This window comes from Eublepharis macularius, chromosome 10 (assembly GCF_028583425.1).
Source record: "Eublepharis macularius isolate TG4126 chromosome 10, MPM_Emac_v1.0, whole genome shotgun sequence".
Classification (NCBI taxonomy): domain Eukaryota; kingdom Metazoa; phylum Chordata; class Lepidosauria; order Squamata; family Eublepharidae; genus Eublepharis; species Eublepharis macularius.
In genome coordinates, this window is record NC_072799.1 from 32,561,359 (window position 1) to 32,589,154 (window position 27,796).

The 27,796-nt window shown below is 41.8% G+C and overlaps 1 protein-coding gene across 1 annotated transcript in view; it reads left to right on the top strand.

The window, feature by feature from the left end:
• The first annotated feature begins 5,554 nt into the window (after positions 1-5,554).
• EGF (epidermal growth factor) overlaps positions 5,555-27,796 on the top strand; it is a 70,467-nt gene continuing 48,225 nt past the window's right edge. Inside the window, exons 1-8 of the mRNA XM_054990397.1 lie at positions 5,555-5,675; positions 10,944-11,075; positions 13,248-13,447; positions 17,549-17,730; positions 18,752-18,979; positions 20,363-20,562; positions 25,472-25,597; positions 27,504-27,626. Coding sequence (XP_054846372.1) covers positions 5,555-5,675; positions 10,944-11,075; positions 13,248-13,447; positions 17,549-17,730; positions 18,752-18,979; positions 20,363-20,562; positions 25,472-25,597; positions 27,504-27,626 — 1,312 coding nt within the window. The remainder of the gene's footprint in view (positions 5,676-10,943; positions 11,076-13,247; positions 13,448-17,548; positions 17,731-18,751; positions 18,980-20,362; positions 20,563-25,471; positions 25,598-27,503; positions 27,627-27,796) is intronic.

Sequence of the window (27,796 nt, forward strand, 5' to 3'; positions counted from 1 at the left end):
GGCCATCACTGGGCCTGGCTCCAGCATGTTCTCCTCCATCATGTGGCCTTACAAGAAGGGGAATGGATGGGACATTTTCCAGGGCTATTTTGGCCTCCCAGTCCACCCTGAGTCTTTCCATATAGCTAGATCAGAAGCTTTAGTGTGCAGAGACAGGTAGGAAGGGCATCATGGTATTATAGAGATTTTTTTTGCTATAGAAATTGAGTGGATTCCTAGAGTATTGTGCAACATGGTAACATCACTTCCATTTTTCAGCCCAAAATGATGTTGCAGCATTGTATGATGTGTTTCTCCACTTGTAGTTTGCTCTTGCTGCTCATTAGAGCAGCAGCGGGGGCCAGGGGGCAAAGGGTTGCCTGTCAGGAGCAGCCTTGCCCAGGGCTTTTCTTTACAGAAACCAAAGCGTGGCAATTTTGTTATGGTTGTCTAACAACTCCCAAAGTGGCTACTGAGAACTCAGAACAGTAATCTTATGAGAGTGTTACCGGGAATGGGCCTCCTTGCAAGTAAGTGGGGGGAATTAGTGGCAAGGAGGAAGGCTATGCAAGAGGGGTAACTACAGGATAACTCCACCAGTATTTACGGGGTCCCTTCCCCAAGGTAGCAGGTGAGGCTTGGTGCTTTTAATGTTAAAGAGTGTTTTTATTCAAGAGGAAACACACACACACACACACACATGAGCAATAAAACAGTTTGCACAAACACACAGAGTCCTAAAAAATTAGCCAGAGGTTGGAATAGAGTGAGGGAGGGGGGTATATTTTCTGATCAGAGGAGCAGTGTGGTTCAAGGAGGAAGGGAGCTTCAAATATTCTGAGAGAGAGAGAGAGAGAGAGTTTTATGGAAAGTTACCCTAAGGGTACAACACTCAGATCTGAGGGCACAGCATGCAGAGTTTGAATGGGGCAAAGCCCTGGTTCTTATAGGGCAAAACGTGTCCCAAGGCTGGTTGGTGCTTCCAGGGTGGGATAAAGGAAATGCAGACTGCTCTCCTGTTATTTTGAAAAGAAGCAGTATGCTAATTAATACTCTCAGAGCTGAGTTGATGAATTTAGATAGGGATGGCATCTCCCCCTGGACAAATTAGAACTTATCAGTGCTGATTGATTGCTCCTTGTTCTCAGGGTGGGTGTACAATCACGGAAGGAGGGTATCGGAATGTGTTAAGTGGGGTGACTCAGTGAGGCCCTTTCTTGTCATGGCTCCACCCACAGCTGGTGGGGCAGTAAATCAAACCACCTCAATCCTCAGCATCTTGCACGAGTATTCCTTTCATGCCTTAATCTCCCAGGCAGGAGTCAGCAACTCTGGCTGGAATTCCCCTCCTGCAAATCAGGCTGCATTAATCCAGGGGCCTTGTGATTTTTATATCATAGGCAGCTATCAAACAGCTATTAAATATGGTGGAGGCCAGGGCTGACTGATTACAATTGCTCAGGGAACATTCTTTTTTCCCCTCAGCTACAGGCATTGTTTCCATTATTTGGGTGAGTTTTAATTTCCCAATGTACTTTTTAAAAAGGTTTTGATTCTTCTGCAAACATGGGACTTCCTTCAGGTTAGGAAAACCCCACTCATCTATCCTTGACTCCATTTTGTGAATTTTTTAAGCGCTTCCCCCTTTTATGATCCGGTGCTGAATTAGATATGTGATGTGAACTCAACATTGGATAACATGAGAAAGGCAAAAGGGTCCAGCTGATAGAATTTGGGAAGAGCTATGCCCAAAGCCATGAATTCACATAACACATGTGCGTAAAGAGAAAACTCTCTTGCCAGGAGTGATACAGTTAATTTCTCTTGCTGGCCTTGCAGAAATGGAGTAATTAGATTAAGCAAACAGAAGGTTACTATGCACAGATGTAAACACCATGTAAACAGTTTCCTACAGTTGCTCTTCCAGGCTAGGGGAGAGAGTGATGCACTTAAATCAGTATTTCATGCTGTTTGTTTTTAAAAAGTCAAATCCACTTGCTTTTGTCAATTTAGGTAAATAGAGCCAGCATTCTCAGGGATGGCGCCGCATACAGCTGTGGTATCTTCTGGGTGCTGCCAGGGTCACCAGCTGCAGTGTGATTCCAATATAATTCTCTAAATGTTACTAGTAAACAACATTTATGGGAAAATCAAAAAGAGTCCAGTAGCACCTTTAAGACTAACCAATTTTATTGTAGCATAAGCTTTCGAGAATCACAGTTCTGTTCGTCAGATGCATCATTTATGGGAAGAATCATACCTAACAATTTCATTTAAACACCTACTTGGTGGTAAAAAAGTACCCTCCAGTCATAGCTGACTTATGGCAACCCCTGGCAGGGTTTCATTGCAAGAAACTAATAGAAGTGACTACCATTGCCTGCTTCTACAACTCTCATTTTCATTGGAGGTCTCCCATCCAATTACTAACCAAGGTCAACCCTGCGCTTAGCTTCTGAGATCTGACAAGATCAGGCTCATCTGAGCTATTCAGATCAGGGCAAACACCTGTTTAGATACAAACAATTTAAGCCAGCAGAGAAGTTAAAGTGCTATCCAGGTTTCTGATATAAATCTATACTGTTTATACTTGAAAAGTGGAAAGATGGTTTTTATGGATTCTTTCCATGCACAGATTTTTATAGCTTATTTTTAAGCTGTTGTGTTATGGTTTTATTGTGCTGTTTTATTTGTGAGCCACCTCAAGTGGGTCTCTGGAGATGCAGCATATACATTTTCTAAAGAAATATAGGAAGGAACAGATGTCAATCAGGATAAATTAGGAGGCTCAGGGGTGTTAGTAAAGGGGCCCTGATTGGACATCCGTGTCCCAGAACTCTTGAAACCCCGTATATGTTCTCTCTTGGCTACATATGACCTGTCTGTAATACTGTGGGTCACACTCCCCTTCTACCATTTTAAACTTGAAGTTCAATCTCTAAACATACATAGCTGTGGGGAGTAAATAGACTACAGCAAAGCTAGATGTGCAGGGTGAGTGGATCAGGCACATTATGAACAAGTTGGACCACATGCATTGCTCCCCTTTCCCCAGAGCTGTTGTTTGCTTCCATGGGGAAACATACATATTAGCCCCCTTCACTTCCAAGGGATTCCTTGAGTTCAGGAAAATCGTACCGAAACCTGATGCAAACTGAGATACTGACAGGTGATATTTGCAAATAAAATAAGCTCTGGACATCCATTCACAGTTACAGATACTTTGATGTTTCACCTAATTTAACCCTTAGGAATGCTTAACTGCGGCTGGAACGTCCTTCACCCCTCTAAGAAAATAAACTTTACATTTTCAGAATGCTTGATTCTGCAATTGCTGTCAAATTCTTTTTCTTGCTTAGCATACTTGTGGACTCAGACAAGGTAGTCTTCTTTTCATAGGCTCAGGATTCCTAGCTCAAGGCCAAACTCGACATGACAGTATCTGTGTGTCGCCATGGGAACGCTGCTGCCATTTTAAAGCCTAAAATGGGCAATTTAAACAGTGCAGTAGGATGGGGTGCTCCTGTTAACCCCCACTCCCCTTCAAGTGCCAAAATGCCCTCCTATGGCTATTTTGCACTTGAAAAGGCATGGGGGGAGTGTCTCTCATCTCCCCTTCCATTTTAGGCTTTAAAATGGCAGTGGCATCTCCATGGAAGACATGAGGATGCCATCGCATCTAGTTTGGCCCTCAGCCAGAGAACTCGGTCACTGGATGGCTTTGGACCAGTCAATGATCTGACCTTCTAGCCTACCTCACAGGAGTTACAATGCTACTCTGCATTCCTATGGAGAGTGACTCCAGTCTTTAAGACACTAACTCCGCCTAAGTCTAAGCTATAAAAGTCACCTGGAGTAAAAACAGGAGACATAGGGCAAATCCACATTACTCATTCTAAGTCGCATGTTCCCCACATTCCCCATGCAATCCCGAGTGCCGGTCACATTACCTCATTAAACAGACGCATTTCATTCGCATTTCTCCCGAATATGTGGTCACAGGTTTTCAACGGGAGTTTCACGGTGGCCGTGAATGGGCCAATGCGCAATTTACGCGGTTTTTTTAAAAACCACCCCCCTTCCTGTCTCTCCGGCCGTTCCGAGAGTTCCTATTGGCTGATTCAACTTGCAAGTGCTCCGTAGTCTGCAAAAGACTGTTTTTGACTTCATAGCATTGGATTTATTGATTATGCTGTTTCTGAATCAAATCTGGTAGTTTGAAAAATCATTTTGGGGTGAATCCATCCTCAGAACGGACTCGCGAAACTTCCTTTTCAACTGTTTTTTATTTTTTTATTTTATATTACTGTAATATCAAAATTACGAAATAATGACACTCCAAGGAAGTGAAACTTCAGTAAAATTCAGGCACTGAACTGTCCTGCATAGGAAATGCCCACGAAAGCTTCCCACATGCTTCCAAATTTCCAAAAAAGAAACGGGAGAGAGCCATCAGTGCTGTCAGTGGGGGAAAGAGAGGCATCATTATCTTCAATGCAATGCAATGCAATTATAAGGCATCATTATCTTCAATGCAATGAAATGCAATTATAAGGCAAGATCGAAATAACGGAAAAGTGCGCTCAAAAAATTTTTAAAAAATGGGCGGGAAAAAAGGTCCCGCCCAAAAAAGCGGTTTTCGAGTGGCCGTGTGACCAGAGGGACGTGCGAGAAAGATGGATTGGAAGCAGGAATGTGAACGAAGAGGAAAAAATCACGGATTGGAGGCAAACCGAAGATATCGGATAAACATGCGGGTAATGGGTGAATGTGGATTTGACCATATAAAACAAATAATAAATAATGTTGTAGAACACATAGATTAAATGCTGCTCCAGACACTAAAAGGCATCAGAACGCCCAAAGCATTGTGCAGATACCTACAGATATCAGAATGATTTTAAACAGCAAGCTATTAACTAGGGGTGATGGAAGGGTTGTTCTTTGGCTGGCTTCCCTGGGAGCTGACAACGTTTCTGTTTGCAAACACAGGCTCTGCTCAAGCGGCACTAAAGAGGGGGCTAAAGAGTGGGGCGGGGCAAGCTGGGGAAAGGGAAAAGAGCCCTTAACATGTATATAAGAAGGGCTGTATGTGTGGGGGTGTAGGAAGTCCCTACTATACTACCGAATACAAAGTATTATTTTCAAATATTTCCCAAAGGATTATTTTAACTGGTACTCTTTTGTTTCAAGCATCTACTCTACCACTTTGTTTACCGCCTAGGAATTTTACAGCCGGGCATATGATCTTTGGTTTTAAGCCATGTTAAACTTCTAACAAGAGGGTCAGACATTTCGTACTTGGCTTCAACAAACCAAAAAAAACCCCCACCTTAAAAAGAAGTGTGTAAATGAGCACAGAGGAGAGCACCCTGGAATTTCTTTAGAGGTCAGACAGGAGGCCAGTGAACACCTTGGTGTTTTAGTTGAAAGTAAAGCAAGAGTTTGCAATCAAGCCGGGAAGAGATGTCTCTCATTTTGCTGTTAGGACTGCATACACGTGTCTGGTTCTGATGATGCCTGAAGTCAAGAAAGCCGTTCTCTCCTAGTGACATCGAAAATAACCTTCAAGACAATGTTTCACTTACTTACAGCTCTTGTGGTTTTAAAAATTGCTTTTGTTAATATCTCAGCTCGGCAGCACTGGAACTTTCCCAGCGGATACCAAATGCAGCATGAAAATTCCACTTGTGTAGGTAAGTGAATTTTTAAATCATCTGATCAAATGTTTGAATAGCTGGAACTTTACTCTGTATTCCCTCTTATGAAGTGTGCTTTTGTTATAGGGATAATAAATTTGTCATACAAATGGCATACACATTTTCAGAAGTTAAAAACATATGTGATCCATTCTAGGCGAGTTTCCAGTGGAATAAAAACAGGTGTTCCAAGTCTTCTTCCAAGAGTCTGCAACTGGTAAACAGAAAAGAACTGCATACATGATGAACATGTTTTGATAAAAACATTCGAGTTCTTTCTTACTGCAAAACAGACATTTGAGACAAGATTCATGCCTGCCCATTACACTGAATAACTATTATTGCTCGAACAAATGCTACACATTTATATTAGTTATGCATCTTTAATAGTCATAGTTCCACCCACTGAATTGGAGGAACTGTAGTTTGGCAAAGAGGGCTCTACTCCATGCTCACAGAATACAATTCCCAGGGTTTGTTGTGAAGAAGAAATGACTGTTAAACTGGTTTAAATATTTAGTGCAAGTATAGTAGGTGTTAGTGTCTCTTAAGGCTTTTTTTGCACGGGTGATTTTGGCTGCTTTTGGCCCCATATAGGGTTTCCAGCCTCCAGGTAGTGGCTGGAGATCTCCTGGAATTACAACTGGTCTCCAGGCCACAGAGATCAATTCACCTGGAGAAAATACCTACTTTTGGGGTGGACTCCATGGAATTATGCCATGCCAAGGTCCTTTCCCTTCCCAAACCCCACTTTCTCCAGGTTTCACCCCCCAGATCTCCAGGAATTTCCTAACTTGGAGCTGGCAACCCTGGCCCCATATCTCTGTGAGTTTTCTTCTAAGCAGATTATTAACGTCTGAGCTGGCAGGAAATTCAGAAAAGAACCCTTGAAATGCCATGTTGAAATCTGAAGGAGGAGTTAATCATCCATAATTCAGAAGAAAACCTGAAGAGGTATAGAGCCAAAAGCGGCAAAAATCACCCATGCGAAAAAGGCCTAAGTGCATTGACATAGTAACCCAGTAGTAAATAACTTCTGATAGCCTGTTTATACTTTCCTGACATAATTAAGAATGGTGGTTGACTATGGAGGGGCATCAGGCTACCTCCCTTCTTTGATGAATAGGAATTGATCCATCAGCTCCGGTTCAACAGTGAAAGCAGCATAACTGCATGGTCCAGGGCTCTGCCTCCATTCTAGATGTCACACAAGATCCCTGTGGCTAAGGTGTTTTTATGTACTTGACTGAATTCAGCATCTACAAACTGATTGGTCCTCTGATTCTGGTGTGACCAATGGGGTCATATATGGAAGAGCGTAAAGCTGGTTTACCACATCAGTGATGCAATTTCCTGCTTCTAACAGCAGAACAGTGGTGTAGATCCTGGAACTGTTCCACTCTGCCTTCTTCTTTTGCAATCTCCTTTGTGCTATTTCTGCTGATCATTTCAGTCAGCTGATGTTGATCAGGTTTTTCATGGAGAGGGGGATGCCCTGTTTCTTTTAGGGATTTCTTTTTTGGCCAATGTGAAAAAAATAATGAATATCTAACACAACAAAAAGAAATAACGTTAGATCATAAGTAAGGTAGTTAAGCATGTTGTATTTACTTGTTAAGTGACTGGTTTCATGGAGGTCTCTGTCACCAGAAGTACGTTAGGATTGTTAGTTGAAAGAATTCACATTTCCATTTTCCCTACTGCAATGTTTGCAGCTCAACTTCATGAGAACACCAGTCTTGGGAACAATACATTTAATCCAATCCCAAATTTGTCCTCTAAGTCCTTATTTTCCACACTGAACAACAGTATATATTATGAATTTTATTTTTAAAGAGGCAACAGATTGTCATTGGTTTCCTCTAACTCAGATTTGTTTTATTATACTACCCAATAATGGAACTGATTTATCCCCATCCTAATCAAAAAATTCCAAGTGAGGTGGGAAATACATGAAGGCAGATTCAGGCTCTAGAATACACTCATTTGGTTTCTGTGTTGGTGCCATGCATGCTAATGCTTGGCTTTCTTTAATCAGGACATTTTTTCCGGACTCTCAGTAAATGAGGCTACTTGTATATAATGGCACTAAGAACTGACTGCCAGCATAGCGAGGACATGATTCATCGTTTTTACTCATTCTCAAGACAGTCTCTGCTGAGATGGCATAAAGAAGTCTTTGAGCCTTCAGTAGAACCTTATTCTTCCATTCAGTGCTGCCTGTCGGGGCACTGTAGGCAGCCTTTGTGTTCCTTAAGAGGATTTATTTAACACACGGAAAGTTCTCATTACAAGGAAATAGTTGCCAGGATATGTAGAACAGCTGCAACAAGATGGCTGCTAACCTTTACTTTTGGTTTAAACACAGAGAGATGATTACTAAGACTTGGTTACGCCTGGTGGACATATCAGTTGTTTTTTAATTGTCTTAGGTTTTAAGAAACTGCTTTTTCTTATTGCGAAGAAATTAAAAGCCCCCCCCCCCTTTATGGAATGGCTTACGTAAAGAGGTCAGGAAGGCTCCCACTGTCCTGGCTTTCCATGAACTATGTAAAGCCGAATTATTCAAGAGGGCTTTTTTTTTACTCAGGTAGGAGGGCTGTACTGTAAGGAAGTAGTTTCAAAGAGATGCATTGGTAAAGGGATAGTGACTATAGATTATACTACTATGTACTGTCTGTGCTGTAAGTCTAAGCCTACTGAGTAATTCCCATGTTGTTTAATAGGTCAGGTTAAGATTTACATATGCTCTGTTTCAGTATTGTTTCAGCTCTGTATCAGATCTCTGCTTGTTTTCAAATCTCTGCAAATTTGAATTTGTATACCCCGTTGCATAGTTTATTGAATGTTTCTGCTGTTGATTGTACTGACTTACACTAGATATTCTACCTTGAGTTTCAGTGAGAAAGGTATAATGTAAATAAATAAATAAAGGTGCAAACCTATGCGGGTCAACTCAGAAGTAAATCCCATTAGGTTTACTCCCAGGAGGAAAGTATCTTGGTGACACTAGGATGGCCAGATCAAAATGTTTAAGAATAAAGGCCACTTTGAACTGTTTGTAGCCTGCAGAATTACATGGAAGTAGCTGTGAGAGTATATGGTTGGCCCAAGCTCATCCAGCAACCTTCCATGGCAGAGTACAAATTCAAACCTGGGTCTCCCAGATCCTATTTTGACACTTTTAACTATTACACTACATTGGCCTAACCTGCACAAATCCTGCCAACTCTAATTAGAGCTTCACAAATCCCTCTGGGTACATTTATATAACCCAACCCTGTCACAAGTATATAATAGGAAAAAAATGTTCCTTTTCTAGAATGATCAGACAGGACTCCTAAAAGATTCTTTTTGGACCTGAAGTGACTGCAACATTACTGTCACAGGGAGAGAAAGGTGGGGAGCTGTGTGGTAAAAGTGCACCAGGTAAGAAGGGTCCTTCCCTTCCTGGCCACCTCATTGGTTATTTCTCACCTCAAAGGTTAGTGCCTGCCATTCTCTTTGAGGAGGTGCTGCAAAATCATTCCCTAGTGTTGAACAGGAAGTGTGTCTCTCTTATTGGCGCTGGCATCAAATTTTAGCTTGCATAGATTTAACACTACTGCTAGAACTTTTTTGTCTCCTGAAAGTTGGGGTTGACATGCTGTCTCATATAGGTTTTTACTAGACAGCGTGTGGGAAGGCAACTTGAATTATTTCTTACAGGTGAAACTTTTGAAACTACATTACAAAAAGTCCACTTGAAAACTGGAGAACGTGGATGTTGAGCTTTATGCTTATTTCTTTCTTGCATTGTTTAATTGAATTAAACTTCTTGTTTTTGAAGCTCAAATGGTCTATGCACACCTCTCTGAATCCCAAAATAAATGGAATAAAGTTTGAAAAACAAATGTAGATATTAAAGAATACATTGCTTAAGAATTTTTTTTTTCAATTTTAAAAGTTTATTAACAATAAGTCATAACAACATCAACTGTAAGAGGATATATCATATAACAATACACAAAACGATTTCTGTATATACAATTGGGACACCAGAGGAGATTTCCAATACATATACCTTAGCTGGTACACTTTACCTAATCTGCGAACATACAAGCAAGGATGATTGTTGAACTACATCTCATGGACAAGATAACATAACTACTCCAGTACCACAATGGCCTCTTGATCACTCACACTTCCGGATTTATGATTGCCTGAAAGGGCAGCTGTGATGCTAAGAACTCATTTTTGGCTAGATGATCCAAGAAAGGGAACCACTTGGATGCAAAGTCAGAGGGTTTCAAGGGGTTTGTAGAGAATTGCAATCTGTCAGATATTTTTTCCATTATAAGATGGTCCCACACCATCCTGTACCATATGTGTAAATCCGGGGGAACAGGTGATTTCCATTTGATTGCTATCGCATTCTTGGCAGCAGTCAAGAACGTGCGAATTAGGTCCCTCCGTTGGCGAGGTACAGGAGAGTCAGTCCAGACATCCAAAAAGATCAGTTCAGGGCTAGGAGGGATAGCGTGGGAGGTGATGGTTTTGATTTCTTTGAAGACTAAGCGCCAAAATCCTTGAATGGATTGGCATCCCCACCATACGTGTATAAACGTTCCCTGCTCACCACACCCTTTCCAGCTTAAGAAATTTTTAATAGGAAGAGTAGCAAATGTAGAACAGCAGATACAGAGCAAGAGAAACAGGGTGCTCGGTTTCATTTAACAAAAGCCAGTGGCAACATCCAGCTGTACTTATGCTTTATTGCATGTAACTAGTGGTCCTGAATGGGGTTACCAGAAATGCTCACATAAAAACTCCGGTGAGTGAGGAAGTTGGATTGGGAAAGGAGGGGAGGCAGATAAAGAAGCAGGGCAGGCAGTTCCATACACTGCTTGTGTTAGCTGGAGCTGGTTTTATGCAGCAAAAGTGAGGCTGCTTTTAAAAGGATGAAGCTGAAAAAGATTCTAGCAACTGGAATGGAACATTATTTTAGACTGAAGAGGACAAGAATCAGTGGCAGAGTGCATTGCATTTTATGTATCAGGTCTATGGCTCAGTCCCTGGCATCTCCAGCTAAAAGGATCTCAGGTAGCAGTTGTTGGGAAAGACATTCTCTATTTATGGAGAACTGTTGCCAATCAGACCAAGCAATAATAAGCTAGGCAGGCCAATGGTCTAAAATGATGTAAGACAGCCTCACTTATTTCAGCTTGATCTATACGGAGACATGTCTAAACTTTGCCTTAGGTTCTGAACTATAAAATGTTGCAGATATTGATCAATGTCGGAAAGGGGAACTTGACACCTCTGGTCAAAATTGTGTCAGTATTCCAGAGTCCTATATCTGCTCCTGTTTTCTGGGCTATACCTTGGGCAATGACAAGTGGCCTTGTCAAGTAAGCAGTAAGGTTTTTCTGTTCTAGTCACAGTTACATATAAATCATCAGAAATAAGGGAGATTTTCCATCATACAAAATTCAAGTGTAAACTCATGGCCTAGTAGTAACTATCTTAACTGGACATTGTGGTGGTTTTAGTGTCCTGCTTACATAGTCTTGGTGGTTTTGTGGTTTGGAAAGGAAACGGGAATTCATAAAATGAGTGTTCTTTCTAGTCTAGCCTAGCACACAGGGTTGTGAGTAGAGATGGGCACGATCCGCATTACGATAAAAAAACCCCCACGATAATGGTGATCGCGACCCAGCAGATCGTGATCATCCACGGCCAACGATCCAGCAATCGGGAGAGGCCTGGATCGGGGCAATCGAGCTTGGTTTGGGGATCCAGACACTCAGGCGCCAGCAATCTATTCCCTTGGCAACAGAGCCAGGGGAATGCCTGAGCTCTGTTTGCCCTCCTTCTGTCGCCCTGGAAACCTGAATGGAAGCCCAGCTTTCCTTGATCAGCAGGGCTTCCTTCCAACCATGGAGCAGCAAAGCAGTCACAAGTTGGGAGAAGACACCCAGGGGAGGGAGGGGGAAGGGGGTGTTCTGTAGCCATGGGCACTCCAATCTCATCCCTGCAAACCCTGATAGGCAGCTCTGACGGCCAAACACAGACCTCCTGTGTTGCTGAATGGGACCCATGCCATGGGCTCCCAGGCTGGGTTTCACTTTCTGCGAGCAGTGGAGTGGGACAGAGCTCTTGCTTGCTACTTGCTAGCCTTTGGAGAGAGAGAGAGAGACTGAGAGAGTTGGCCACCGCCACAACCCACCTTCCTACATAGCTGGGAATACCAGCGTGCCCCGCTTTGGCATCCACGATCCATGATCCATAGCTCGGGAACGGGAGATGATCGGTGTGGATCGTTAATTCGGGATTGTCGCTGGCGCCGATCCACGATCAGCTGGATCGTTAATTTTTTTTTGGATCGTGCCCATCTCTAGTTGTGAGGATAAAATAGAGAAGAGGAGAACGATGTATGCTACTTTTGGTCCCCACCTTTCTCCCCTTGCAGCTTACATTATTCTCCTCTTCTCCATTTTGTTTCCCTACTAGCCATACTAAGAAGGATCCTACACTCTGGAGTAGGTGGGAGAAGATGACAAAACGTCAATATGTCTCATTGAGGCCTTAGAGTAGATTATCCTAGTGGGAAATTTTGTGTCTGGGCATCATGGTAAGAAAATGTACATAAATGTTTGAAATAACTAGGATGGGGGGTGGGGTGGTCACAGCAAGTAGAGCAGCTGTCAGATTCCTGGGACATCTTATATTAAATGTTATGTCTTGCAAATAGTAGAAAATAGTTTTGCTACAAGTGTAAAAGCTGCTCTTATAAACTGAACTTTCCAAATATTTTATAATGTAAAGCCTGTCTTATGTAGCAGTGAATCAAGAATTGGCCACAATGTAAAAGCACTGTATTACCAAATAAGTCAAAACATTTGTCCAGGCATGTCATAGGAATTATGTACTTTGAGCTCAAATACTTATAGAAAATGGGAAAATATCAATCCGAATTTTGGCCGAATCCACACTCACCTATTTTCTGTTTTTTTAACGGAAAAAATCCGTGTGTTTCCAACCCGCAAATTTCACCTGTCTGTTCACATTCATGCTGAAACTGCATATTCCTTGCGCGATCTACTGTTCACATATCCGTTGGCAAAGCTGTCTTAGTGGGCGGGGATCAATCTTCCCGCTCAATTTTTAAAAATTTTTTTAAAACAGATTAACGGAAGTAGGGGTGGTTTCAAGAAAAGGCGCTTGAAAACCACTTCTAGGCATTCACGTCCACCATGCAGCTCCCACAATAGACCAGTAACTGGTGATGAAAACCAAACCGAAAGAGAAGCGAGAGAACTGTGGAATGGAAAACAGGTAGTGTGAACAGTTGTAAAACTGCGGGAAAATTTATGTAGTGTGGATTCGGCCTTTGAGACCAATGTTATTCTTGCATTGGTTAATATTTGTGTGCCATAAAAAATCAGAATAAAAATCCAGGGGTTGGATCTAAACCATAGAACTTTATTGGTGGACACAATCTCATAGTATACCATGTGTGCCTGATAAAGTTGATTCTGACTTATCTGTGTTCATATCTTTTGCTCTCTATCTGTCTCTGTCTTTTAGATGTTGCACCATTCTTAGTTTTCAGCCAAGGAAACACAATCTTTAGAATAGATATGGAGGGAACCAGTCAAAAGAGACTACTGACCCATGCTGGCTCATCAGCACTGATAGATTTCCATTATGATGAAGGACAAGTTTATTGGATGGACACTGAAGAAGGTCTTCTCCAACGAGTATACCTGAATGGCTCAAATCAGGAGGTAATTGAAGTCTAAAAGTTCAATGTAGCAAGGGACATTCACAAAGTTGTACAATCCCCCTTCTCCCTTCTTCTCAAAGGAAATAGATTTATTTTACCTGTATTTTGTGCATCCTTGAGAATAATATTCAGAGAAGGTTTGGATTATAACTGCTTCCTCTGAAAACACAGGCAGGCAAGGTTATCAGGGCATGGTAAAGGGTCCAAATGAGTGTTTGCAAGATATAACTAGTTAACATACAGCAGAAAATATTGCTGAAGCTCAGCTCAATAAACACCCTGCTGCCACGTGCACAGTTACTAGGAAATAAGCCCCAATTAAATGAGTTTACTTATAAGAAAACAGGCTGTTAATGTCTGCCAATACACTGGCAACAGAGCTTCCACATGGCAGGTTTCCCCAAAGTCTCTTTATCCCATCCCCCCAACAGCAACTATTCCCCCCAGGGCTTTTCCAGTTTAAAAAAACCCTGGAAAATATTGTTATAACAGTATGTGTAAAAGGTTCCCTGAGTTCCCAGCTTTCATTTTTTTAAAAAACAAATTTCTAGCCCTTTTCATTGCAGAGATAGGCCTTTACCCTTATATGCCTGTGTAGTGTTGGGAGTCCAAAGTTCAAACCTTCAATCTCCATGGAATTTAATGAGTGACCCTGGGCTTCACTGTCTCTCTCTTTAATTTAACTCCAAAGGTTATGGTGAGTATAAAAAACAACAAAGGGAGACTACTTTGGGCTCTCTGGAGGAATACTGGGACAAAAATGTACTAGATAAATAGATAACCACATCCTACAGGGTTTGCTCTGGCTGTGCAATTCCAGACAGGATTGAAAGTCTCCCTTGGACTCTTTAGGGCTCTTACCTGATATCGTCATTTGAAATGTGATCCTGGAGGAAAGTTGTACAGATAGCAAAAAGATAAATATGCGGGTTCTAGATCAAATCAAAAAGCTAAAACGACAAAACTTGAGGCTATTGTAATTTGGTCCCATTATGAGAAGACAAGAGTCACAGGAAAAGACAATAATTCTAGGAAGGTGAAAGGCAATAGGAAAAGGGGAAGACCCAAAACAAGATGGCTGGGTTCAATAAAGGAAGCCATGTCCTCCAGCTTGCACGATCTGAGAAAGGCTGTCAATAATAGGACAAACACACACACAACTTATTCAAAAGATTAGAAACAACTGCCGTTGTATGAAAAAATACAATGGGCTCTAGAAAACTGATTCGGCGGACCTCCTCCTCCTCCTCCTCTTCTTTTGTTGTATTTCAGTAATTTTCAAACTGCCACAGTTCTCCTCCCACCTCCCATTTTTTCACCAAATATTGCTTCAACTTTTCCCAATCCATGTTGAACTGTCCTGGATCAAGGTCTCTCAGTTTCCTTGTCATTTTGTCCATTTCCGCCATGTACAGCAATTTGTAAATCCAGTCCTCGATAGTTGGCACTTCTTGTACTTTCCACTTTTGCGCATATAAAAGTCTAGCCGCTGCTGTCATGTAAAATAGCAATGTCCTGTATTGTGCTGGAATATCCTCCATTCCCAAGTTCAGTAGCAGGAGTTCTGGGTTCTTATTAACTTGAAATTGTAAAATCTCACTTATCACTCTTATTATTTCCCCCCAGTACTGCCTAGCTACCTCACAGGTCCACCACATGTGGTACAAAGATCCTTCATGCTTTTTACATTTCCAGCATTTATTAGACATGTTCAAATTCCCTAGCGCAATTTTCTTTGGTGTCAAATACCAACGATAAATCATTTTGTAGACGTTCTCTTTAATATTAGTGCATGTCGTGATCTTCAACGTATTTTTCCACAAGTATTCCCACGCCTCCATTGTTATTTCTTTATTAAAGTTTATAGCCCACTTCACCATTTGCACTTTAATTGTCTCATCTTCTGTGTACCATTTTAACAACACTTTATAAGTCTTAGAGATTTCCTTTTTGTCCTCTTGTAGAATTACCTCCTCTAATTCCGAATTCTCCATTCTTACCTCTCCTTTCGCACAGTCCGAGTTATAAAGGTCTCTAATCTGTCTATATTGAAACCAATCGTAACTTGGAGACAACTCATCTTGCGTCTTTATTCTTAGTTTAGAAAATTCTATTCGTGTTATCTCCTTATACGTTAAGCACTGTTGTTCATTATTGACAGTTCTCGGATCTATTACTTCATAAGGAACCACCCAAGAGGGAATTCCTTCCTGTAGGTAATCTCTATACTTCTTCCAAATTGTGAAGAGGCTTCTCCGAATGTAATGGTGTAAAAACATAGAGTCTGCTTTTACTTTGTCATACCACAGATATGCATGCCATCCAAATATTTTTTTATATCCCTCTAAGGCCAGTAATTTGCGGTTTTTCAGCATCATCCAGTCTTTCAACCACACCAAACAGATTGCATCGTAGTAAAGTCTTAGATTGGGAAGTTGCATTCCACCTCTCTCTTTTGCGTCCTGTAATACTTTCATTTTCACTCGAGGCTTCTTGCCTGCCCACACAAAGTCCGATATTTTCCTCTGCCATTTTTCAAACTGCTTAGAGTCCCGAATAATTGGTATTGTTTGTAACAAAAACATCACTCTTGGCAGCACATTCATCTTAACTACTGCAATTCTTCCCAACCACGACAAATTCAATCTATTCCATTTAATCAAATCTTGCTCTATCTGAGTCCACAATTTCTCATAATTATTCTTGAATAGATCTATATTCTTTGCAGTCAGTTCAATTCCCAAATATTTCACCTTACTTGTTACTTCACAGTCTGTTATTTCCGTTAGTAACTGTTGTTTTTGTTTGGTCATATTTTTACATAATATCTTTGACTTCTTTTTATTTACATAAAATCCTGCCAGATCTCCAAATTCCTTAATTTTCTCTATTACCTTTGGCATGTTCTCAATTGGATCTTCCACAATTAACATTATGTCATCCGCAAATGCTCTAACCTTATAGGAAAAGTCTTTTATTTTTATTCCACGGATTGCATTATCTTCTCGAATCTGTATCATCAATATTTCCAAAACCAAAATGAACAACAGTGGAGACAACGGGCAACCTTGTCTTGTACCTTTACCTATAATCAGTTTCTTAGTCATCTCGTCATTCACCACAATTGCTGCACTCTGGTCTCTGTAGATTTCTTTCACTGCTCTTATGAATCTTTCCCCCATTTGTAGCTGTTCCATAGTGGCAAACATGAAATCCCAGTTCAAATTATCAAATGCTTTTTCAGCGTCCACAAAGAAGAAACCAACCTCCTTGTCGCAACGCTTATCATAGTATCCATGAAAACTGTTTTTAAGTTGTATCTATTAGGCTTTTTTATGTCTTAAAGGCTGTGTTTACCTTTGCAGTGGCACATTGGTCATAAAACTATTCGACTCATTAAACTACCTGTGCAATAATTCTGTATTGCATGTGACTATCCTCTGCTTCTAGATATAAAAGATTGCTTTGTTGTATTCAATGGCAAACATTTAAAGGTATAGCGCTTATGGCACTCTACGCATTACTTCTTTTTTGAGTTCTCCATGGAGCTGACCCATGCTCTGTACAGACACACATCATCTCAGGGACTGGCTTCTATTAAAAAATGAGCATGCAAATGGGCTCAGAAAGTTGCCACCAGGGGAGGGAAAGTTCCAGCCTTTCCCCCAAGCTTTTCCCCCCATGCAAAAGCAGTGTGGAGGGGAGACATTTCTCCATTTCTGCTACTCCACGTGGAGGTATTGTGTACACACGCGGCGGCAGAAAGGAGAAAACTCTCCATCCATACACTGGTTTGGGAGAAAGGCAGGAGCTCTCTCATTCCTGGCAGCTGCTGTCCAAGCCCATTTACACTCTTGGTTTTGTATAGAAGCCAATCCCAAAGCTGAAGTGTGTCTGCAAGGAGCACAGGTTGCACCATGGAGAACTCGTAAAAGAAGCAACGTGGAGAGTGACCCTTGGAGTGACGCTCAGAAAGTTTCCATTATGGGCCATTTAGCTCACAGTTTCATTAAGTATGTGAGTTCCAATGCCTTACAGCACTCAAAGGAGTGATTCAACCAGGAATATTTTATTGATATTTTAGTATATCTTTTTATTGCAGACAATTTGTTATACAGGAAAAGATATTTCAGGATTTGCAGTAGATTGGATAAATCAAGGCATTTATTTGGCTCACTATCAGAAGAGCACCATTGAGGCAGTCAGCTTGGACAGAAACCATTCCCGAATACTTTTCAAAGATGAACATCCTCCCACAAGCATTGCAGTTGACCCAGGCAAAAGGTAACTGAAATGGCTCTCAGACAGATGCTGTTAAGTAAACAGAGCATTGCAATGCAATGGCTATGATACAGGGTCCATAACATATTCCTTTACGTAGAGTAGAATTATTATTGCTAGATTTACAGTTTTAGGAGAGTACACATTTTTGCATCAAATTATGGCATTTAAATGCACACCCTGCTTAGAAAGCCTCTCGGACAAAGCTTTTAAAGGATTGTGGGAAGTTTACTGATTTTTTTTTTAAAAAAAGACTGGTGGTTGTCATCCTGCGTGTGAGCCAGTTTGGTGTAGCAGTTAAGAGTGCTGGGGACTCTAATCTGGAGAACCGGGTTTGATTCCCCACTCTTCCACTTGAAGCCAGCTGGGTGACCTTGAGTCAGTTACAGCTCTCTCAGCCCCACCTACCTCACAGGGTGATTGTTGTGGGGATAATAACATACTTTGTAAATGACTTTGAATGGGTGTTGTCCGGAAGGGTGGTATGTAAATAAAATGTTGTTGTGGTTGTTATTGTTATTATTAGAGTTGTTTTTATCAGGGCAGTCCTAAGCAGAGTTAAACCCTTTAAGTCCATTGACTTCACTAGATTTAGAAGAGTGTGACTCTGCTTAGGACTATATTGTATAACTTTTAAAAGCTCTGCGCCATCCAAGTGATAGATACCATTTTTAAAAACTAGCAATCTTTAAAAGAGTAACTCACACAACAGAAAACATTTAGTCTCTTTTTCAAGGTAATTATCTTCCAGAACAAAATAATGTTCAATCAATTATATATTTTTTAAAAAAATTATTTATTAAATTACATTATGTATAGCCTGCCTTTCTCATTAGGTAGATTATGCAATGCAAATAAGTGCAATCAACAGAATAAGACATTTGATAAGTGAAGTAATAGGACTAGGTGCTGGGATCAAACCTGAGCACTGAAAAAAGAGATACTTATATGTTTATAAAATATTTATGTTATCTGCTGGATTGGCCTTGGAACAATTTTAATAACTGATTTTTTTTCCTAACAGGTTTATATTTTGGTCTTCCAATACTGATGTTGGAAGCATCTACAGGGCACTTTTGAATGGAAAAGAAGTATGGAATATCTTGAGGAGCACAGGAAAAATCAAAGCCATTGCACTGGATTTTATTGACGAGAGGATCTCCTGGATCCAATATGATGATGATGATGCTTCACACATTGGAACCTGTGACTATGATGGTGGTTCTGTCCATTTGCTCAAACAGATTGTGCGGTATGTCTTTAGAAATCAAGTGTCGACTTGAAGATTCTCCTGCCCAACTCAGGGTGATATAAGCTTGGACGTAAATTTCTTCACATGTATCCCTAAACTGGATGAACAACCTGTATGTAAACATGCTACATGTGTTACAACTTCTGATCCAGTTGCCAGTGCTGCACAGAGAGACAATGTGGTGTAGTAGTTAGAGTGTCATACTAAAATCTGGGAGACTCAGCTTGCTAAATCAGGCAAGCTGTGTGGAAACCTGAGAGCCTAATTCTGTCTAAGCCAGACAAACTGTGTGTGCTCCTGAGGCAGTCTATGTATATCTGAGAAAGAAATTATTCTATCTAAGACAGGCAAGTTGTGTGTGCACCTGAGAAAGTGTCTGGGTATATCTGACTGAGAGACTGATCTATTTAGTTTAAGCAAGCTGTATAGGAAAGCCTGATTGAATCTATGAGTCTCTCTACACGAGTTACCTGGGCATGTGTTTGTCAAGTGTTGGGAGACGCAATGTTAACCAGGAAGCATAATTTTAAAAGACAGAGCTGGTGAAGATTGCTCCAGAGGGGAAGGATTCTTTCACAGCCCTCCACTGCCTCTGACATGCCAGACTGTCTCCTGTTCTGGAGTTTTTACCCTGCTGCCCTCACTGCTTAAAACTTTGAATTAACTGAGCTTTGGCAGGGCAAAGGCTCCAGAAGGGGAGATGCCAGAGGCAGCAGAGGGCTATGAGAGAATCTGTCTCCTCCAGAGTAGAGGTGGGTACGGACTGGGAAAAAACAATGGGCTATCAGGCCGTGGTCTGTCATGTTTCATGGACCATGATCTTTTCATGGACCCGCCCTGGTTTGCAGACCGGGTGGGTCCATGAATTCCAGGCTGCATGTCCCCCGGGCTGTGTCCCCCTCTCCCCTTTTCCTCTCAGCATAACATATACTGATCTGCTTGAGGTGTAGCATGTGGAGGCTGTTAGAGGAGTCTGGCCTACAAGAATTTTTTTTCAGGCTCTGTCAGACTTACAGGAATTGAGTTGCTATCCCAAAGGAAGTGATTGTGTTAGTGTTTGCTGCAGCATCAGGAGGACTTTAAAAACTTTACAATCCATGTAGTGTAAATTAAAAAGTCTCAAATGGAACAACCATTTTCAGCATACCTCAAAATGAAGTGCCTCTGATGAAGGGAGCTCTAACTCACAAAAACATGCATTGGAATAAATTTTGTTAGTCTCTGAAGTGCCACTGGACTCCTATTTATTTTAATGGATTTAAGTGCTAGCTAACTGTCTCTGAATTGTGGTCTATGTGGCTAGCATATAAATAAAAATAAAAAAGTTGTTCTTTTATGAGCCTAAGTAAATAACAGACTCAATTATTTGTTTTGTTTTTACAGAAAGCAGTTCTATGACATAGTTCTCTTTGCGGACCATATGTACTATTCAGAATCAACTGGCACTATCTGGAGAGCCAATAAGTACACTGGAGAAGATATAGTTGCAATTAATCAGCCACCACCATTCCCCTTACCTACAGAGATACTGGTGGTGCATCCATCAAAACAGCCAAGCCCGAGAAGAGACTTTAAAGCTTTTGGTAAGTTTCCTGGTAATGACATTATTTGATATTTCAAAATAACATGATAAACTCTATTTGGTTTGTATGTACCTGTCAACTTAGCCATTGCAAATGTATTCCAAATTCTCTGGAACCTATTATTCATGGTAGTCAGGGCTCATTTTGAGGGGGAATGCACAGGAAAGCAGTTCCAGCAGTTCCCCAAAGAGGTCACATGTCAGGCGGCCCCGCCCACCTGACTCTCGGCCATTTTGGGCCCGTTTCAGCCTGCATTGGGGCCGAAATGGCCCAGATTGGGCCTCTGATGGGTGGTGGATCACTCTCCCACTCAGCAGTGGCCTGATCCTGACCATTTTGGGCCTGTTTTCGTCCATTTTCAGCCCCTTTTTGCCATTTTGGACCCAATTTTGGCCCTGAATGTCCAGGATTGGGTTCAAAACAGCCAGGATAGGTGATGTCAAGGGGTGTGGCATATGCAAATCAGTTATGCTAATGGCACACTTCCGGTGACGGCAAAGGGTATGGCATATGCTAATGAGTTATGCTAATGACTTATGCTAATGAGTTCCTCCAGCTCTTTTTCTATGAAATGATCCCTGATAGTAGCCATATTCCTTTTTATTTAATTATGTGCAACCTCTGTTTTTGCATCTATGCAAGATGAATTCCAAGTCTTTCAAATGTCTTCATAATGTGCCAACTGGATTTTCTTGGTTATCATATTAAAATATTTTCTAGCTAGGAGTAATATTAAAGCTGGATCTGTTTCCATTGCTTTGTACACCTTGCCAGAGATAGCAGCTAAAGACTGTATTTTTAACTGTTGAACATTGCAAACTTGTATTCTACTAATCAGTCATCATGTACGCACAGACATATAAAGTCAAACATAGGCTGACGTGGAGGTATCAGCCCACTAGGCTGATACCATCAGTTGACTTACATTTCAACGTCATGGCATAATTTCACCTCAGCCAGCACTCATACTGTCAGAATGTGTTCAGTACATGTGTGCATGTACCAGGAGATGACAATCAGCACTCTAAATACTGAGGCGTTGCTGACAATAGAATGCTGGGCAGCGGTCCATTCAAATGCAGATACTTATCAGAAATCTTATTGAATGACTGTCTTCCCTCGTATTTTCTCTCCCCACATTAATACTAATACTAATACTAATACTAATACTAATACTAATACTAATACTAATACTAATAATAACATTTGATTTATATACCGTCCTTCAGGGCAACTTAACACTCAGAGCAGTTTACAAAATATTATGTAGTGGGTTCAGACTCTGAAGTGATTTCAACAAGTTCTTTATTCATCAAGAACATCACTTAAATACAGGCAGCAAGCCGCAAATATATATACACAATTTCAACCCCCCAAACCACGCCCCAGCTTAATCAACACTCAATAAGAATCACATAACTAGAAGCCCTTGTTTGCATCAACTATATACATTGTAACTTATTTACAGCATAGTGATTGGTCTTTATTGTGCTGTTATGATTGGCTACTGCCGGCGCTAAACAACCAATGACGATGCAGACTTCAGGAGTAGAGATGGGCACGAACTGCATTACGAATTTCAAAAACCCATGAAATTGGTGATCGCGCGATCGCGATCCGGCAGTTCGTGATCGTCCACGGCCAACAAACCAGCGTTCAGGAGAGGCATTCGGCTGTGGTTCGGGAAGCAAGACAGTCAGGCGCCAGCAATCAATTCCCCTGGCAACGGAGCCGGGGGAATGCCTGAACTCTGTCTGTGCTCCTTCTGTTGCCCTGGAAACCTGAATGGAACCACAGCTTACCTTGATCGGCAGATCTTCCTTCCAACCACGGAGCTGCAAAGCGATTACAAGTTGGGAGAAGACACCCAGGGGAGGGAGGGGGAAGGGGGTGTTCTGTAGCCATGGGCACTCCAATCTCATCCCTGCAAACCCTGATAGGCAGCTCTGACGGCCAAACACAGACCTCCTGCATTGCTCAATGGGACCTGTGCTTATAAATAGCAGGGGGATCCCAGGCTGGGTTTCACTTTCAGCGAGCAGTAGAGTCGGACAGAGCTCTTGCTTGCCACTTGCTAGCCTTTGGGGAGAGAGACTGAGAGTATAATTGAGCTTGGATTTTTGTGGGAGTTTCCTGGGGGCCTTGGATTGGAGAGGGTATAACTCCAAGATCCCTTTTGCAATCTTGTCCAAACTTGGATGATGGCTGTAGGAGAGCCTGCAAAAGACTCCCCAGGAATATGGGCTCTCTAAGTGCTACAGGGGCCATTCTGCACTCCATGAACCACAAACCGGTTCGGCAATGGGAAATGTTCATTGCGGTTCACGACCTCGGGATCGTCGGTTGCACCGAACTGCGAGCCACTCGTTCATTAAATTTTTTTGGTTCATGCCCATGTGTATTCAGGAGCCTTGTTTGCAATAGAAACTTGACCAATACATAACACAAGATATGCTATGATTATCCCCACAACAATCACCCTGTGGGGTGGGTGGGGCTGAGAGAGCTCTGGAAGAGCTGGGACTGATCCAAGGTCACTCAGTTGGCTTCAAGTGGAGAAGTGGGGAATCGAACCCGATTCTCTCGCCATTCTTAACCATTACACCAAACAGGCTCTCCTGTTTACTTTAGCTTTCCCTTTTTCTCAATAAATTGTCAGCTTTTTAAATGTGCTGATTGTGGAACCGTCCCTTTCTAAGCAAGGTAGTCTAAAGCATAGAAACATGGACTGCTTCTAATATACATATTTTCCCCGCACACATGGTTTCTTATTAAACTTTGAGGGGGTGGAAAGAAGCTTAAATTGTCCAATCCAGATGAACCATTTGGACTTGGCATGTGCATTGCATAGTTTATCCAGCCCAAGAACCTGGATTGAAAGAGGCTAATTAGCCTAAAGTGCAAATGAGATTTATAAAGGGATCATACAACAAGGGAGATCTACAAATGAAACTGCAAGCTGTAATTAAATGCACTGCAGATGGAAGTGAAAAGTCCACACTCTAGCACTGTTTCAAAAAGAAAATGGCAGCAGAAGTGCTTTTCATGTACATTATGAAATCTATTTAGTTGTTAAATGCTTGCAAAGGTCAAGTTTGGGATATTACAAGCTTGGTTGTCCCACTAGATTAGTTCTCTGGTTGCAAGCGCAACAGGTCAAATCAGGATGCCTCCTACTACATTAACCTGCCCTACCCTTTGCACAAAGGCTTGTTTGCTAAGCTTCCTTGATGGTCTAGTATTAAAGTGGTCTCAGAGCCCACATGGTTTATTCCTGCAACATAAATAGTCCAGCTTGGTGATGTAATGATTATATTTGATGGGCAGTCTCTAAAAGCAATGGAACCTTCAACCATGCCCTGTACAACCTCGATATCTAAAGAACTCAGGGGTAGGCTGGCTCTTTTATTTACTGGGAAAGGTGTTTTCCTGCCCTAGAAGACCACTAGCAGCTTGCCCAATGGATGACCCTACACTTGTGGACTTTATTGCTGTGGCCCAGGCCAGAGTTACATAGACCCTGCAATGCTACTAGGGCCACAAGGGCCATTTGCCTCAGCTTGCCTCAGGACTATTTCAGCTTCCTAGTCTGTTTCTGAAAAAAACTGGATATTTATAAATACTTTTGTCCCTAGCTTGCCTTCCAAACAAGGTGTAGGACCCTCTTTGCTATTTAAAATTACCTTGTAAAGCAAGCTGTAGAGCAGTGGGGATCCATCTAGATCTGGATCATATTATAGTAGAGTCACCAACCTCCAAGTGGGGACTGTAGATCTTCCAGAATGACAACTAATCTCCAGCCAACATAGATCAGTGCCCCTGGAGGAAACAGCTACTTTGGAAGGTGGACTCTATGGCATTATACCACCCTCAGGTCTCTTCCCTCCCCAAACCCCAGTCTCTAGGCTCTGCCCTTGAATCTCCAGGTATTTCCCAAGCATGAGTTGGCAACCCTAAATCATAGACAGATGCTGAACTTTAGAGGTTTCACAAATGCAGAGATCATAATTCCAATGTGATTTAGCATCCCTCTTACAATTCAGGCTATGGTTTATGCAGGCCAAGAATTTCTAGGCACAGAGATTTTTTCTGTTCAGCAGACATCTAGCGTCACCAACCTCCAGGTGAGGCCTGGAGTTCTCCTGGAATTATACTTGATTTTCTAGACTGCAGAGATTGGTCTCTTTGGAGAAATGGTGGCTTTAACAGGGTGAACGGTATGGCACACCATAGATTCTAGGTGAAATCTCTCCCCAAATTCTTCCTTCCACAGGCATTTTTCCCAAATCTCCAGGAAATTCCTAGGCCAGAGCTGGCACCCCTACATATCAGGGCAATAGCAGAGGTGGGCTAGAGTTGCAACAGTGCTAACCGTGGCTCCTTCCATAGCTCTGTAAATTGCAAACCGACCAGAAGGAGATGTGGTGGCAGGAAGGTGGCTCCTATACTGTTTATCTCTCTGCCTGACAGATGAAGCCATTCCTGATGGCAAGTCTCCACTTTCATTTGCCATGGATAGCAGACCTCGCTACACACAAGGATGGCAAATCAACCTTCGCCCAGCCCTAGGAGTCTGTTCTCTCACTACTGCCACTGGCTACAGTTAAAACAATAGGAAACATCACAATTTAGATGGGTTTGGAAAAAAGGAGAAATTTTTCTGGCAAAGAATTTTTATAAGGGAGAAGAATCGAGAGGTTTTGCAAGGTTGATAGATCAGTATGAAAAAGGCATAAAAACAACAATAAAATGGAATATATCCTCACATCGTATAATGCAATATCATATTATAGCTACAGCCATGTGAGCTTTTGTAAATCAGCGGCTTTAGGACCACGCTGTGTAAATACAAATAAGAACTGAGTACATTTGGAGTCACGCTTCATCCTGATATAATCCTCTTTTCCAGAAGCAAGACCTTGTTGTTCAAACAGAAAAGGCTGCAGGTCGAGACTCTGCACGCACCGCTCCAAGACCAATCAGGGCAAATGTGGTCAAGGATTTACCTTAAGTAAAAACAGGCAACGTTGTGAAGGTAATGGAGAGAAGTGACTGCAGGCAGACATGAAATAATAGGAGCAGACATCATTGGAGGGCATAATAAAGGGTCCCTTTATTCATTTTATGTCAGATCCATCTCAGTAATGGCCGAGGGCAGAGAACACATTCCACACCTGTTTTGCAGTGCGGGCATTTGAAGGGATGCAGATGAGTAAAGCCTCCCCTGTCTGCACATCCCAGATTTCTGAGTGAGGTCACCTGGACTTCAAGTCCTAGTCATGTGGTACATAGTCCTGGCTCCTCTTCACCAAGAATTGGTAATACTTGAGGGAAGTGTGCTTTTCTCCAAGCTGTGGGTCCAGAATAATGGTCTTAAGTGATGTTGGGGCCCTGGAGAAGTTGAGGATGGCCATACAGTTGTCGGCCAGATTTTCCTGTCTCAGTAGAGGTGGGGGATCCCTGCCATTGCTCTGTGCAGCAGTAGGAGAAAATGTTTTTAAATGGCCATTGGGCCATGACATCACTTTTAGGAAAAACCCAGGAGTGACATCACGTCTCTTTAGGCATCGCCAGAAACTCTATGGTAAAGTGTCACTTCTTGGGAAAACTGATAGATGCCCCTGCTCCTCAATCTCCCACTGGTTGCCAGACAAGGCTTGGCAACTCTACTAACATCTCCCACTGCCAGGTCAAACAAGAGTTGCCCTCAAACTGTGTGAGATGGACAGGAGCTACTGCTGCCAACAAAACCAGTTGCCTGAACCCCAGATAGGGTAGGTGCAAGTGGTGGCAGGAGCCTGCTCTATTTCCCCCCTCCCTTGGGCGGGAAGGCTGTGGGTGTTTGCCCCCCCCCAAGTGTGGGACCCCCATTGCCTATTGCCTCCCCTTCCCCATCATGTTGCAAGGTGGAATAGAATTATAAATGAATAAGGCAGGGAAATATGCATACTTTAAAACTCACCTTCAGGCAACAAGATACACAAACAGAGGGTGCTTATCCATTGTTTATTTTTGGGTTTGTAAGCTTCAGAGAAAGAAATATGGAAGTGTTATAAGTAAAGGCTGTTCTTATTAAACTTTCCAGTCTGACTTTTTCAGAGGAGATATACAGGACCTCCAGACTGAAATGATGGAGAGCTCAAAATTAGACTGGACTTAACAATGGGCACAGAATTACAAGGGAGAACCTATTTCATTATAGCTGTTTTGCGTCTCTGCCCCTGGATATGTCTGTGCATATGAACCTATGCACATATCCAAAGGTGCAGCTCCTTTTGCCTGAGATAATTTGATCATCTGTCCAACATCACACATTAGGTTAGATGCAATAAAATAGCCATTTGCTACCAAATCATCTTATATAGAAGAAGATTTTAAAATATAATCCTTATGATACCCTTGAAAATTTGACCTTGACCTGGAGATAGTGAGTTTGTGAGAGCCTTATGGTCCACCCAAAGTTTGCTATTACATCTTTCTTTTGTTTTCCAAATTGGGCATCAATTGTTAAATTCAAGAGCTGAAACCAGCCCAACACATTTCAGGAAGTATCAAAGGAATATTTCAGAAATTAAGATACTCCGAATTTCTGGTTTGTACAATCCAGACACATTTAAGCACTTCTAAATCTCATTGGCTTTAGCAGTGGGCAAAAGTGAGAATCTAAAAATGGGTTTTTAATTATTTGTGGAAGGAATCTCTAGTCCATGAAAGTTTATGCTGGAATAAAAATCTGCTAAAGTGCCACAAGTCTTGTTGGTTTCAGTTACAGGAAATAAGCATGCGCTTATTTCTCCCCCACTAGGTTATTACATCACATTAAGTATCTTATATAGACAGTATCAGAGTTGTCACCTTACAAGACATCCAAACATAATATAATTAATTGACTGCTGTTCCTAATATTTTAGCTTGTATGTCATAACGGTTTCTTTCATCAGATATCAATGAATGTGCATTGTGGAACCATGGGTGTACTTTGGGCTGTGTCAATATTCCAGGCTCTTATTATTGTACATGTCCAAGAAGTTTTGTTCTACTGCCTGACAGGAAAACATGCCAAGGTAGGTAGTGGACAAACACTTGAAAGCTTGTTCCTGCTCTCCTGTATACATCTGTAGAAGTTTTTCCTGCAATGGTTGTTGTGGGTTTTCCGGGCTGTATTGCCGTGGTCTTGGCATTGTAGTTCCTGATGTTTTGCCACAGCTGCTGGCGAAACATCAGGAACTACAAT